Source organism: Pelobates fuscus, chromosome 13, assembly GCF_036172605.1.
Source record: "Pelobates fuscus isolate aPelFus1 chromosome 13, aPelFus1.pri, whole genome shotgun sequence".
Classification (NCBI taxonomy): Eukaryota; Metazoa; Chordata; class Amphibia; order Anura; family Pelobatidae; genus Pelobates; species Pelobates fuscus.
Genome location: NC_086329.1, coordinates 96,318,645 through 96,335,064, shown reverse-complemented (window position 1 = coordinate 96,335,064; position 16,420 = coordinate 96,318,645). Strand labels below are relative to the sequence as shown.

The 16,420-nt window shown below is 40.8% G+C and overlaps 1 protein-coding gene across 1 annotated transcript in view; it reads right to left on the bottom strand.

Annotated features, from left to right (window-relative positions):
• Positions 1-9,699: 9,699 nt before the first annotated feature.
• The window catches only part of LOC134582651 (protein kinase C theta type-like), a 35,783-nt gene continuing 29,062 nt past the window's right edge, over positions 9,700-16,420 (bottom strand). The window contains exons 3-9 of the mRNA XM_063439306.1: positions 14,662-14,823; positions 14,447-14,538; positions 11,917-11,979; positions 11,663-11,801; positions 11,086-11,277; positions 9,987-10,115; positions 9,700-9,729 (exon numbers count right to left, since the gene is read on the bottom strand). Coding sequence (XP_063295376.1) covers positions 9,700-9,729; positions 9,987-10,115; positions 11,086-11,277; positions 11,663-11,801; positions 11,917-11,979; positions 14,447-14,538; positions 14,662-14,823 — 807 coding nt within the window. The remainder of the gene's footprint in view (positions 9,730-9,986; positions 10,116-11,085; positions 11,278-11,662; positions 11,802-11,916; positions 11,980-14,446; positions 14,539-14,661; positions 14,824-16,420) is intronic.

Genomic DNA, 16,420 nt, shown 5'->3' with positions numbered 1-16,420 from the left:
TAACATCCCACACGAGAATGGTCTAGCTGGAGTAGCCTACTTTTTGGAAAAATCTGGAACCTTTCTAGAACAAGAGCAAACCTTTATTCTGACTCTGCTCCGGTTCGTGCTAACACACAACTATTTCACCTTTAATGGGAAATATTATTTACAAACAAGGGGCACAGCCATGGGTTCATCTTGTGCACCCAGCTATGCGAATCTCTTTTTGGGATGGTGGGAAGAGACAATAGTGTTTAATGTGTCAAACTCTAATTACATTCCATCTATATACATATGGTTTCGTTATATAGATGACATCCTGATCTTCTGGTCAGGTTCTTTCTCACAATTTAAACTGCTGGTTGATGAACTTAATCACAACGATATTAACCTTAAACTCACTCATGTTATAGACGAAAAACACCTGGTCTTCCTGGATTTGAACATTAACATACATGAAAATGGGGATGTAAGCACATCGCTATTTAGGAAACCAACAGCAACAAATAGCTTGCTGCATTGGCAAAGTTACCACCCTTTTCATCTAAAGGCCAACATACCATACGGCCAATATTTAAGAGCTAAGAGAAACTGCTCAAACCAGGAGGACTTTGAGAAAGAAGCGAAAGAGTTAAGAATTAGATTTAAGTCATTGGGTTACCCTAACAGAATCTTAAAAAGAGCCTACCAAAGGACCAAAAGTGTAGATAGATCGGAAAGCCTACATAGACCACCTAGGGAACCCAGTACCACCCCTAGTCTGACAAGGTTTATAGGTACTTTTGACAAACATTGGAACACAGCACAACAAGTCTTAAGCAGAAACTGGCCGTTACTACAATATGACACCAGTTTGAGCAATACCATCACGAAACAACCCTCTATGACTTTTAGACGAGCAAACAATCTTGGTGACATACTAACGCATAGTCACTTGAAACCCGGTTTGAAAACACCTCCTACTTCCACCTGGCTAACAACCAAAGGTCTTTACAAATGCGGCCATTGTAAAGCCTGTAATTTTATTTCACCTACTAGGTCCGTCTGGAACAAAAGAACTTCAACAGAGATAACCATCAATGCGTTTATTAACTGCAGCTCCACCAATGTTATTTATATAATAACATGTGATTGTGGGCTACAGTATATAGGAAAAAACCTATCAGCAACTACGCAGACGCATCTTACAGCACATTAATTCCATTACCAATTTACACATTGAAACTCCGATTTCGAAACACGTTAGAACTAACCATGCGTCTAAACCTGAAGTCTTGAAATTCCAGGTGATACAACAACTGGCTCTTAACCATCGAAAAGGTGATATTAATATATCTCTGCTAAAGGCTGAGTCTCGCTGGATCTATTTATTTCAGACCCTATACCCTAGAGGACTTAATGAAGAATTTAATTTCACCCCTTTTATTCATTCTTAAGAAACTGTAGGTAGACAGAGAGAGGGGTCTATTTCCTTTTGAATATGTTTATGAATTAAACTAGTAGATGTTGAAAATGTGACTTTTACATTTTCCTGCAGCATTACTAATTTAGTTTTTCTACCTTCACTTTTTTGTCCTTACAGAGAGGGGTTAATCTCCACTTGAGTTTATGCATGAATCAAAGTAGTGGATGTTGGAAATGTGACTTCTGCATTTTTCTGCAGCATTACGAACTTGATATTCGTTTTTCCTTTCCAAATTATATCCACCATTTATGCTCACATAAGCCCTATATCCTACAAACCAATGTACCCTTCTATTATCAATGAATATACTGGGATCCAGAGTGTTCCACTGGGTCCCCATGAGAATGTATTCGTATCTATGTTTGGTCGACTTATGAATTAATTAATCCTTTGATGTACTTAGAAAACACAGTTCCAATTCAAATCCTATTGCATGCCACTCTATCAACATTAGACATTATGATGCATAAGGACGCTACATTCTTAGTGTCTGTCTATGTATATATACAAATATATTATATACATAACTACTGCTATTAAATATCGTTTTTGAGAAACTGCACATAAGTTGGACGCCTTTTGTCCTAATGGACAATATTGGCATTATTTACCTTTACAGTGTTACAGTAATTTTTACTGATGTCGGTTGAAGTGCCGATTTTGTACCCGGTCACAAAGGGTTAAACAAACAACTCACTTACTCTCAGCCCCTCCCCTTCCAGTATTGTCTAACAATTGACCAATGGAAACGAAGGGAGGGATATTTAAACTACCACCAGTCAGTAACCCGGTTCCCCTGGACGAGCCAAGTATTGGCGAAACGCGCGTCGGGATGCCTGTTTATTTATTAATGTTTTATCGTAGCTAGAAATGGAGCTTGAAACTAGGGACCGACAGAAGTTTTTTTGATAATACTCTCCAGTATACTTTCTAGCAAAGGGACGCCTGTTCATAGAGAGAGTGTTCTATTCAATTGGACACCTCTCCTCCTTACACTTGGGGTACGAGTATTTGGTTCTACTTTTCTAATTTAACACTTTATAGGGGCTACCCCCCATTTATCGTTAGCAACCTGACACTGTCTCTCTACCTGTGTCTCTTTTTCATTCCAACACATGAGTATTTCATAACGATTGTATTTTTATGAAGTACTCATTTTGCAAGGTGGTAGTGGGTTTGACTGTACCGCTTTAAAGGAATGTCTGTATTCTTTATATTGTATGAAGGTACATCAATAAAGTACATTGGGTCGGTAACTAGAATTCTGTTAGGAAGTCTTTTCCCTAGTTACTGATACAAGTCCGTAATTATAATATCCATAAATCACCAATATGTACCCCAACATGCAAGCAAATGAATAAGTCAATCATTTTAAAAAGCTTATTTTTTTTTCAAGAACCACAGAAATCTCCCAAAATAGCAACATTTTCTTCTATAACAATATCTTGTATTTTTATTTCTATACATACATTGCATTTTTTACAAAACCAGAAAAAAACTCATTGGTATCAGATACATCTCAATTTCATTTTAAAAAAAACAAACAAAACTTTGTCACTTTATTAACAGTTTTATACAGAAAATGTAAGAGCTTCGATATTTCACCTTTTTGTAACAAAAAAATAAGGGAAGGTAGAATATATGTTTTATTATCTAAATTGTCTTTTCTTTGGATTTGCCCTCATTTACTGTGGGGATTTTCTTTTTTTTATTTTAAAATGTGATAATCTGTATTTTTATATACCGTATATACTCGAGTATAAGCCGACCCGAATATAAGCCGAGGCCCCTAATTTTACCCCAAAAAACTGGGAAAACTTATTGACTCGAGTATAAGACTAGGGTGGGAAATGCAGCAGCTACTGGTACATTTCTAAATAAAATTAGATCCTAAAAGAATTATATTAACTGAATATTTATTTACAGTGTGTGTATATAATGAATGCAGTGTGTATATGAATGCAGTGTGTGTGTATGAGTGCAGTGTGTATATAATGAATGGAGTGCAGTGTGTGTATATGAGTGCAGTGTGTGTACAATGAATGCAGTGCAGTGTGTGTGTGTGTGTATGAATGCAGTGTGTGTATGAATGCAGTGTGTGTATGAATACAGTGTGTGCATGAATGCAGTGTGTATATAATTAATGCAGTGTGTGTGTATGAGTGCAGTGTGTGTGAGTGCAGTGTGTATATAATGAATGCAGTGCAGTGTGTGTATGTGTGAGTGCAGTGTGTGTGTGTGTGCAGTGTGTGTGTGTGAGTGCAGAGCATTGGTGGGGGGTGGGCATTTTATTAATTATGATTTAATTATTATTTTAATATTTTTTTTAATGTTATTTTTTTTTAGGTAACTATTTTTTTATTTTATTATTAATTGTATTTTTTTTTTAATGTTATTATTTTAATATTTTTTTTTTCTTAGAATTATTTGTTTTATTATTAATATGTTTTCGTCCCCCCTCCCTGCTTGTTAGCTGGCCAGGGAGGGGGGCTCGCACTCCCTGGTGGTCCAGTGGATGGGCTGTAGGAGGGGGCTGTCAGGAAGCTGTAACTTACCTTCACAGCAGCTCCTGTCAGCTCCCTTCTCTCTTCTCCGGTGCGTGCAGCTCCCAGGTCAGCTCCCTCTGCAACTCTCGCGGCCGCGCGGAGCGTTGCCACGGTAACCCGTGGCAACGCTCTGACCCCGCAGCTCTCGCGAGAGTTGCAGAGGGAGCTGACCTGGGAGCTGCACGCACCGGAGAAGAGAGAAGGGAGCTGACAGGAGCTGCGGTGAAGGTAAGTTACAGCTTCCTGCCAGCCCCCGGTCCTTGTCTGTATTATGGCAATGTAAATTGCCATAATACAGACAACTGACTCGAGTATAAGACGAGTGGGGGTTTTTCAGCACAAAAAATGTGCTGAAAAACTCGTCTTATACTCGAGTATATACGGTATATATATATATTTTTTTCAAGAAGGAATGTCCATATTTAATTATCTCGGCCTACAATTTTTTTTAAAGGCACTAAGCATTATATGTTGTGTGTGGTTTTTTTTTTTTTACATTTTACAGCCAGCAGCAATACAATATGCAAATACAACTGCACCAGCCGCAAGATTCCAAGTTTTTGTACAGTTAGGGTTTGTGTAGGGCTCGAGTTGTAGTAGGGTTGCACTTGGTGTAGGGGCAGGGTTTGTGTAGAGTTAGGGTTTTTGTAGTTTTGGGACATACAGATTTTTTTATGATTAGAGAAAACTCGGAATAATGTAATCCTTGTCTTTAATATGCTATGGACTGCAGCTCTCATGCAGCTGAAATAACTCCCATCACTCTCGGGCGGGATACGTTTCAAACCGTATTGAAAGCTGGTATTTTTATTGTCGTATCCATCTGCATAATTGTAGTTTATTGGGATTAACAAAGTAGTTTCAAAGCTCCCTATATATAGGCTATAACTCTTTGAAGGAGCGAGCAGTATTTAATTACTCTGGCAGCCAGTATGTCTACATTTAAAGATAGACATGTTGCGGCTATTGAAAGTCATGGTATGTGGTCTTTAGATGGAATACATAACCTGAACATTGAGTTGGTTGTTTTTTATTTATCTTATACGTTTTGGATTTTGGGATATCCATGGAGTGTTTTACAGCTGCACAATACCAGTTTATTAAGCACCTATTTATACACTTGTTATTCTTCTTTTTCTGAAAATTCCACCAAAACCGGCGAGCTAAGGCGGGTACACTGAGCCTTGGCGCACAATACAACCAGCCATTCTCTCCTGACACCGCGGCGGCTCACCGTGTATTATCTGGACGTTTTAGTTATTAGAATCACTATAATCAAGAAATGATAAAGTGGCACAGTATTTAAAGGCAAACATTAACTTAAAATCACTGTTGAAAAGGAATCCCTTGTTACTATTAAAATGAACAGCAGTGTTGCAACCATCAAAATCTTGGCAAACAGATCTGTATCAAAATAAACACAGAAAAAATGGTGCGGAAAAAATGACAAGTGTAATATAAGTATTTAAAAATATATAAAATAATTCTAAATTGTATATACAGTTATATTGCATTTCATGCACAAAATAATGTGACAGTCGTAGAAAATGAAAGGTTACAATGCACGAACCAATAATTACAAATATAAATCGTGACCACAGATTGTGTATGAAGCCTGATCTTTTTATGAAGCACAATCTTTATAAAACGTTTAATGAGTGAAATAAAAAGAAATAATATCCAAATTATCCTTGCTAGGACTCAAGTTCATACATGTAAAATTGATTCAAATGGTCTCCTTGTAAGTTCCACTTCAATTCCGTGTACAGCAAAGATACATCCAGGTTGGCAGTCACGTGAGGCGTTTCTCTCGGTTCTTTCTCAAGCATTAAATAATTCAGTTTTATATAAGTCCATAAGTGTACATTGTTGCCAATGTTCTTTAAAGGGACACTCCACTGCCCACGCCCACATAAGGCTTAGAGCCTAGAAGTCGATTGTCCTGCTGAGAGTAACCTGAGGCCAGTTTAACTTATCCTGTTCCAGGGCGGGTGCTACCATAAGGTGTACAGCCGCCCAACCTAGTGGGCACATGATTTGCCTGACCAGCAGGAGAAGAACGCACTGTATAGCGCTTTGCTCGTACGGTTTCTGTATTTAGAGTGGCCGAATGTGGTATGGGGTAGAGGGGCTTGTCTCCCTCTCCCTGGTCTGACAGGAAGTGCTCATTGAGAGTACCAAACTGCTTCCTGTCAGACTGGAAAAAGGGAAACAAGCTCCAATCCTGCTGTCCATGCTTGGCCATGCTATACAAGAGGAGGGAGGTGAACTGGCACACAGGCGGTAGAGGGTAGGACACATGGAGTGGCTGGGAGATTGAGACACATGGGGGCTGGGATGAATAAGACACAGGGGGGTGGGAGAATAATGCATATCGGAGAGGACTGGGAGAATGAGACACATGGAGTGGGCTGGAGGATTGAGACACATGGAGTGGGCTGGAGGATTGAGACACATGGAGTGGGCTGGAGGAGTGAGACACATGGAGTGGGCTGGAGGATTGAGACACATGGAGTGGGCTGGAGGATTGAGACACATGTAGTGGGCTGGAGGATTGAGACACATGGTGTGGGCTGGAGGATTGAGAAACATGGTGTGGGCTGGAGGATTGAGACACATGGTGTGGGCTGGAGGATTGAGACACATGGAGTGGGCTGGAGGATTGAGACACATGGAGTGGGCTGGAGGATTGAGACACATGTAGTGGGCTGGAGGATTGAGAAATATGGAGTGGGCTGGAGGATTGAGACACATGGTGTGGGCTGGAGGATTGAGACACATGGAGTGGGCTGGAGGATTGAGACACATGGAGTGGGCTGGAGGATTGAGACACATGTAGTGGGCTGGAGGATTGAGAAATATGGAGTGGGCTGGAGGATTGAGACACATGGTGTGGGCTGGAGGATTGAGACACATGGAGTGGGCTGGAGGATTGAGACACATGGCGTGAGCAGGAGGATTGAGACACATGGCGTGAGCAGGAGGATTGAGACACATGGCGTGAGCAGGAGGATTGAGACACATGGCGTGAGCTGCAGGATTGAGACACATGGTGTGGGCTGCAGGATTGACACACATGGAGTGGGCTGCAGGATTGAGACACATGGAGTGGGCTGCAGGATTGAGACACATGGAGTGGGCTGCAGGATTGAGACACATGGAGTGGGCTGCAGGATTGAGACACATGGAGTGGGCTGCAGGATTGAGACACATGGAGTGGGCTGCAGGATTGAGACACATGGAGTGGGCTGCAGGATTGAGACACATGGAGTGGGCTGCAGGATTGAGACACATGGAGTGGGCTGCAGGATTGAGACACATGGAGTGGGCTGCAGGATTGAGACACATGGAATGGGCTGGAGGATTGAGACACATGGAGTGGGCTGCAGGAATGAGACACATGGGGCGCGGGGAGATTGAGACACATGGGTCGCTGGGGGGAATGAAATGAGTACATGAAAGGGATTAGCGGAGAATGAGACACTGCTGCTGGGGAGAGGAATTGAGATACATCGGAGCTGGGGGAATAAGACACATAGGGGAGATGAAATACACGGAGGGGCTGGAGAAACACAAAGTGATATAGAGGGGCTGGAAAGAAAGACACAAGTTGCTGGGAGGAAGAGATACACAAATAGCGCTATGGAGAAACACACAGAGGAACTAGGAGGGCAAAGAGCCACAGAGGGGCTGGGGGAGGGGCAAAATAGACCAACAGGGGAAGGGGCAAAATAGACAGGCAGGGGCTTGAGGGGAGAGAAAACCAGAGAGGCAAGGGAAGGGACAAAATAGACAGATCGAGGCTTGGGGGAGAGATACCCAATTGGGCTGGGGAGACACAGGGGCTGGGGAAGGGGCAAAAGAGACAGACAGGTTCTAGGAGGAGACACCCAAAGGGGCTGCAGGACACAGAGACACATAAAGGGGCTGGGGAAGAAAGAGACACACTGCGGTGAATCTTAATCGAGGAAAATGGAGTGTGGTTGAACATAGGCCCAAGGTATAACGCTGTATTCTGAATAAGTGTAGCGTGGCTGAATGTAAACATGTTTCCATGGCCATGTTGGTTAATTATGATCTGTTTAAAGGGACACTATAGTCACCAGAACAATTACAGATTATTGTATTTGTTCTGGTGAGTATAATCATTCCCTTCAAGCATTTTAAGAGAAAATGCAGTATTTACATTACAGTCTAGAGATAACGTCACTGGCCACTCCTCAAATGGCTACTAGAGGTACTTCCTGGGGCAGTGCTACACAGCGTGACTGACATTTAGTGTCTCCACTCTCTGTAAAGTGACACTGAACTTTCCTCATAGACATGCACTGCTTCAATAGCAACGACACAAGAGACATGAAATGAAAGGGTGGGGGCTCAGAGGAGATGGCAGCTTGAAATTAAATACCATTCGGAACTGTCACCTTAACATACACACGCGCACACACACACACATATACACACAGTATATCATTTAAATACACCAGTAAAAAATAGTCCTCTACAAATAATGTAAATATGCGTTATCGTTGTAATCTTTTATTTTAATAAAATTTATACAATTCAACAAATGCAACTTTCAATGAAAAAGAATTGCAATTACACATATAAAATACTTAATAAAATTGCGCTTTATACCAAATTTCTTATCTATTTTCCCCTTCCCACGCTACAAAACCATACAAGCTTGCACTGAGACGTGACGACTCTACTGTCCAATTTCAGACTCCTCCTGAAGTATTAGAACTTCTACTAATATTGAGCTATATTAACAGCCCAGGGTAGTTTAACTGTTAGACTGCAAAACTATCAATAGCAGCCTTCATTTATTGGATTTTCACATTACAGATGAGTTATTTTTAGTAATACCTAATTCAGTTTTACATTCGTATAACGTATGAGCCTTAATTTCCATTCATTCTGGAATCCTATTACTTCTACAATTTCTCGCTAGTTCAAACTTAGTAGCCATCAGAATATGTGTTATCATCATTCTATTCTCAGTAGACATTCGAGGCCAGTTCAGATGCTACAGTAAATTCTCTAGGGTAAAAGTCTATTTCACATAGAATGCTTATCTGATCTTTAATGCCACTCCTTACTTTTAAGTAGCCCTCATTGCCACCAAAATAATCACCTTTTCCTGATCCGCATCTCCAACAACCATTATGCATGCCTTTATTCATTTTAGATTGTTTTGCTGGGACTAGATACCACATATTTGCTAGTTTGTAAAAATGTCAACACTGTTTAGACAGTGTACCATTCTATTGACATTATTTATAGCCCTGATCCAATCCTCGGCTGATATCTCTCTATTCAGGTCTTTTCCCCATACCACTTTGGCATTAAAACTGTCGTCTAACTTTATTTCTCTGATCAAATCAAAGCACCTAGATATCAGCCCTCTTGAATTTGGACTATTGAGAATAGTTCTCAGACTTGTATTCTCCTCTATTATATTATGCTCTAGATGTTTTCCCAGGAAATGTTTGGCTTAAAAATAATTCCAAATAATGTAAATATTTGACGGTATACAGCAACACATTTTTGTGGGAGAACGTGCTCTTTTTGATGTTCGAGCAGCTCCTGTAGTATAACCGAGACATGTCCATCTCTATCTTCCTTGCTGGAAGCCTCTACAGTACTTTCATTCCAGACATTTAGGGATTATGAAAGACGGGCCACTGATGACATAGTTTTCAGTTACTTCCCTGTGGTGCCTGTCTCTGGTGTCTGCGATATAAAGATAGATGTAATTAGTTTAGCATCATATGGCATTGTCTACTTCTTACGTATAAATGACAATGTACTGTTTCTAATGGTCACATTAACGGTGGGGAGAAATTAATCCAGTACCTCTTTAGTTGAACCCCTGCTGGGATGTGATTAATGGAGGATTAAGGAATCGTTTTTTAATAATAATAATTAAGGATTTATTATTCTATATAATCCCTCCTCAGTTTGTAAATACGGATTCTATGTGCACTTACTAGCAATGTCAGGAATGGACAGCTCACTTTACCCCTCTCAAGATCTTCCCAATTAATGTCTTTGAAGAAGGGGTGTTCCCGAATGTTCCTTCCCATCACAACACGTGCACAAGGGTCCTTATCCAGGAGCTAGGAAGAGAGAGAGAGAGAGGATACACTGAGTATAACACTTTGTGATATCTCCGAACTGTAATATTTTAATGTACGATGTAATAATCTATAACGCAAACTAAAAGTTTCCACCCCTACTGAAGGAAGCCATTTTAACCTTCTATCAAACCTTAGATGAGGCTGTGTTTGTGTAAAGTTTGTTGAAAATTGTTAACAACAATCTCATTTATTTGGCTGACCAGCAACTCTAATTCTTTATAAATAATTTTTTTTTTTTTTTTTATTGGGGCAATTAATTGGCATCATATAGTAAATAGAAATAGGGAGTAGGTACATCACTTTGACATGTATCTAAACAGTAGATACAAGTCATTCAGCACGCACATATGCAATTACAACACTACATGGTGCCTACTCCTGAGCGAAGCTGCCCTCCCCCCCCCCTTTTTTTTCCTGTTGATATAAATATTTTTTAATAAAAATTTCCTTTTGTGTAGTCCAATAGAATCACAAAATGGCTTCTCCATTTGTCGGTACATTGCAGGTAGATAGTAATAGACAAGATTACATTTTGTAAAGTAAATGTCTGTGTTTTAATCTGCCATCATTATTAAATATTAGTATTAACCCACTAAATATCAAGGTTTAAATAATTTCAGGCATTAGTTGTTGAACACCCCACCACTCCGTGCTGCTATCAAACCTGAGCAATTATGGGTGATAGGCATGAATAGGGAATTCTGAATCTGCTCTGCACTGGAACATAACCAGTCATTCTCACTATTAACAGTTGGTTCTATAACCTGTTTAGTACATACTGCAATAAATAGAGCCAGTATCTATTACCACCGATATCCCATATCTTCTCCAGTAACTTCTATCATTCTTCTTTACAATCTCTATCGTTATATTCAATTAAAACATTAACCGGCACATTCTCTATTACCGGCTTACAGTGTATCTGCTCCTATAACAGCCTGTTCCTTACCTTGCTCAGAAGGTCTATAGTATCACTGCCCAGCCAGGTTGGGTAGCACGGGTCAGCGTTTAATACTTCATTTATAAAATACGTCTTACTGATCTTGGTGTTAAATGGATTCTGCCCAGTTATCATGTAATGGAGAATGACGCCAAACGACCACCAGTCTGCTGAATGGCCGTACTCTTTGTAGCTTAGTACCTGCAAAAACACATGGGTATTAACACATGGTATTAAATGGACACATCATTACTATATTTCTACTTAGACTGTAATAGGTTTGGTATGGAGTTTTTGAGAATATTACTATCTTACAGCTTTTCATATAATCCCCATCATTTTATTCCAAATCTAGTCTAAACACATTCCTCTAAGTCCGCCCACTGCTACTCTGATACTGTGTTGCCAATTAGTTATTTGCAGATATACAGCTGTATCCCTTTTTTTGTTTATATCTATACTCTGATAGTGCCCTCTTCTCCCCACTGCTACTCGGCTCTCTACTGCTCATTAAACATATATGCTCTTATATCACTACCCTTAACTCCTCCCCCTACAGCTCACATAGCCACACCCTCTAACTAACCTCTGGCGCCATGTACTTGACTGTGCCAGCTCGTCCGTTGGTGGTTGTATCCGTAAAAATATTCTCTTCGCAGAGGCCAAAATCTGCTATTTTGACATAGCCCTTGGCATCAAAGAGAATATTGGCTGGTTTCAGATCCCTGGATAATGAAGACAGATATAAATGTGAGCTAAAAGTGAGAGCAGAGATATAATAACATTATTTCTCATTGGAGCACGCCAGCGCTTTCTAAATGAACCAGCACTAATACTGACCTATGAAGTATCCCGCGGGCATGGAGATACTGGATCCCACAGACAAGGTTTGCTGAAATGAACCTGGAAAACAGAATAGAAAGAACATCATCAAGCAATCTGCCCAAATCAATAATATTAAAATAACATATAACAGGGCAGAACATTTCAATTTATTGGTAAAATGTATTTCTCTTTATAGTGCACCTAGCAGGGTAACTGTGACATGTCAGCACTATGCAGTTGTCAGTTACACTAACACGCAAACTAAGGAGCTCTATGTAACGGATCGCCTGGCACCCCGACTGGGTACCTCCGTTAATGGATGCTCCTAGCGCTTCCTGAGGACTCCAAGCACTCTGGCAGACACCACAATCACCGTATCGGAGAAGCATATGAATCTTCTCAAGCCTCTGAATGCTGTAGACAGTTGAATAGGAACCATACCAATAGGTTTTCAATCCTAGCAGTCAAACTGGAACAGCATACAATAAATCCTCCCCCAATAATGAGACGACACTTCACTTTGAGGGTTAAGCAGGAACTCTGGACTGGCTCATCCAGCCTGGCTTTTATTACACTTGTACACTTACAGGCCACACCCAGGGGGAGGCATAAAATAACCAATCACATACATGGTTCCACCCACACATCCCCTCCCCTCAGATAACAGTAAACCCAATTATACGGTACACATTTTTAGCCAGGTTCTGGATGTACCCCAAAAACAGCCCTTATTCAGGGGGACAACATATCCAAAAATCAGTTCATTCGGATAAACGGTTCGGGAGATATGGGGTTCCAAAGATTTGACCGACCGCATGGGTAAAGTATCCGAAAACAGTTCCATGCATTTTGGCCCTGCGGTCGGTCACAGACAAGGGAATGAAAACAGACGAATTGCCTGTGTTATAGAGCCTGGAGAGGGTTTGAATGAATTCCCTTGTTTGTGGGGTTCTTTCTACCGAACGGCGGGCCATTCGGTAGTTTCTATACGAATTTCTGGAAGTATGGAGGTCTCAGCGGTGTTTGCCTAGTCGAGTGTCCGATTTTAGTTCCAGACACTCGACGGCAAAACACCGCTGTTCGGGAGTTTAAGATGGCCGCCGCCACGTGTTCGTTTCCCGAATGGCGGCCACCCAGAGGACAAAGAATACATTACACTGATTGCCAATTACCCGTTTGCAACATTGTTGCAAACGGTAATTGGAGGCATACTTATTCCTGGGTGGTCTGGTTGTTCGGTAGTTTCACTCAGTATAATGAATGGAGTGATTCTACCGAACAATCAGCTGAATGCTACATACATATAACCCAGGTTAACTCAACACATAAATACATACATGATATTAAAGGCAGTATTACTGTAATATGCTCCACAGTCTTAAAGGGACAGTAGTCCCAAAAGTCCCAATATGTCCACTGATGCTTTTAAAAGGGCCAGCAGCAGCAATATAAAGTACAATATGCCCCCAAATAACCCAGGGGCCATAGTCAGCAGGTAGGAGGCTAGCAAACAGGCTTCTCCAGGGCCCAGTGGCGAGGTTGGTTTCGCCACACTCTATACTTATACACAAACCAAGACGTATTACCGTGCCTTAGAGTGGCTGGTCTTAACGTATAAAATGTACAGAAAGAGGTATAGAATAGTCAGACCGGCCAAGTTCTGGATTGGAGACGAAAGGATGAATGTAGAACAAAGCAGAGGGTCAAGGATACCAGATGACTCTTGGACTACAAAGACCACGACAGGGCAAGGATGTGATGTCAGAGGGAGGTATAAATAGGCCTAAGTGTGTGTTGATAGGCTAGGGAACCAATTAAGGTAATTAGTGAGCAGTTATAATAGGAGTGCTTTCCCTTTAAGGGGCAAAGATAGAGCCGTTAATTGCATGGACATATGCACCATCCATTGGCTGCCGAACTTCGGAACACCGCGGGAGAGGAGAGACACAGTCTTCATGGACGGAGGGATCGGAGTTGCGCAGGCCAAGAAACGTATGACCGCAGGTCATACAAGTATCTATTTATCATGCCTAACAATACAAGAAACGTATGACCGCAAGTCATACAAGTATCTATTTATCATGCCTAACAATCTGGACAAAAAGGACCTGTCCATGGGAGATAAGACTTTACTTTAATACCATTAATATTATTAAAACCATCAGTTTTATCATTTGAAAACATGATCCTTATAATGGTTTTACTTAATAAGTACCCAAATGGTGGAGGGACTGTCTCTTGATATGTTACCCATTAAACCCTTCTCAGTTCTTTGTCATAACGCACAAGCTGTATATGAATTGATTCAGAAGATCCATGGTAATAGAAATTGAAATACACCCTGACGTCGGCTTCGGGCTACGGCAGGTCAGCTAACTCATATCGGCTCCCGATCTGCCATCAGTTCGTACAGAACGCCTCCCGCTCCTAGTTCTGAGTTTCTTGTATTGCCCATTGTCTGGCTGATATTGAAAGGTTCATTTCTGTATCGTGTGTTAAACTCACTACTTCTTTCCTCTACCTGCTAGAGCTATTAATGACTCACCTTGCTTCCTCCATGGACAGATGTTCCTTCCCAGCCATGTAGGATTGGAGACTGTCCCCTGGTATGTACTCCATGACCAGACAGGTGTACTCCTGTTTCACAAGAGAGACAACAAAGTTCTGGTTAATATATACTGCATTTATATTAACAGAACACAATCCGCCATATAGAAATATCTAGAAATAAGGAGACATTATGGGCACGGTGTTTCATACCCGGGTCTGGAAGGCAGCGAGTCCCTGACACAGGAACGGACTGCCGCTCGCCATTTGCAGTATCCGATTCTCCTTCTGAATGGTCTTTTCCTCAACTTTAGCTTTCTTTATTAATTTAATTGCAACAACCTGACCTGTGTCCTTGGTGGAAGCTAGCACAACCTGAGCATCACATAGAGAGAGGAGAGAGCCTCGTATCAAACACAATGTTGCAAAAGAAGGTGGGAATTTCAGCTACTTTTTATTGTAAAACTTTATTTAAATAGTGGGGGCATAATACAGATATCACTTTGTAACATCGCTTCAACACCTCCTGAGGGATGTATTTACAGGGTTTGGGGGCCTCCCTAATAGCTCTGTTTAATGGACGTGTATTCAGAGCTCGGAAACCTACCTGGGAATCCTATATAAGGGATATTTATACAGAGCTCGGAAACCTACCTGAGAATCCTATATAAGGGATATTTATACAGAGCTTGGAAACCTACCTGGGAATCCTATATAAGGGATATTTATACAGAGCTTGGAAACCTACCTGAGAATCCTATATAAGGGATATTTATACAGAGCTCGGAAACCTACCTGGGAATCCTATATAAGGGATATTTATACAGAGCTTGGAAACCTACCTGGGAATCCTATATAAGGGATATTTATACAGAGCTTGGAAACCTACCTGGGAATCCTATATAAGGGATATTTATACAGAGCTTGGAAACCTACCTGAGAATCCTATATAAGGGATATTTATACAGAGCTTGGAAACCTACCTTGGAATCCTATATAAGGGATATTTATACAGAGCTCGGAAACCTACCTGAGAATCCTATATAAGGGATATTTATACAGAGCTCGGAAACCTACCTGAGAATCCTATATAAGGGATATTTATACAGAGCTTGGAAACCTACCTGAGAATCCTATATAAGGGATATTTATACAGAGCTTGGAAACCTACCTTGGAATCCTATATAAGGGATATTTATACAGAGCTATGAAACCTACCTGGGAATCCTATATAAGGGATATTTATACAAAGCTTGGAAACCTACCTGGGAATCCTATATAAGGGATATTTATACAGAGCTCGGAAACCTACCTGAGAATCCTATATAAGGGATATTTATACAGAGCTTGGAAACCTACCTTGGAATCCTATATAAGGGATATTTATACAGAGCTATGAAACCTACCTGGGAATCCTATATAAGGGATATTTATACAGAGCTTGGAAACCTACCTGGGAATCCTATATAAGGGATATTTATACAGAGCTTGGAAACCTACCTGAGAATCCTATATAAGGGATATTTATACAGAGCTTGGAAACCTACCTGGGAATCCTATATAAGGGATATTTATACAGAGCTCGGAAACCTACCTGAGAATCCTATATAAGGGATATTTATACAGAGCTTGGAAACCTACCCGAGAATCCTATATAAGGGATATTTATACAGAGCTTGGAAACCTACCTGGGAATCCTATATAAGGGATATTTATACAGACCTTGGAAACCTACCTGAGAATCCTATATAAGGGATATTTATACAGAGCTCGGAAACCTACCTGGGAATCCTATATAAGGGATATTTATACAGAGCTTGGAAACCTACCTGAGAATCCTATATAAGGGATATTTATACAGAGCTAGGAAACCTACCTGGGAATCCTATATAAGGGATATTTATACAGAGCTTGGAAACCTACCTGGGAATCCTATATAAGGGATATTTATACAGAGCTAGGAAACCTACCT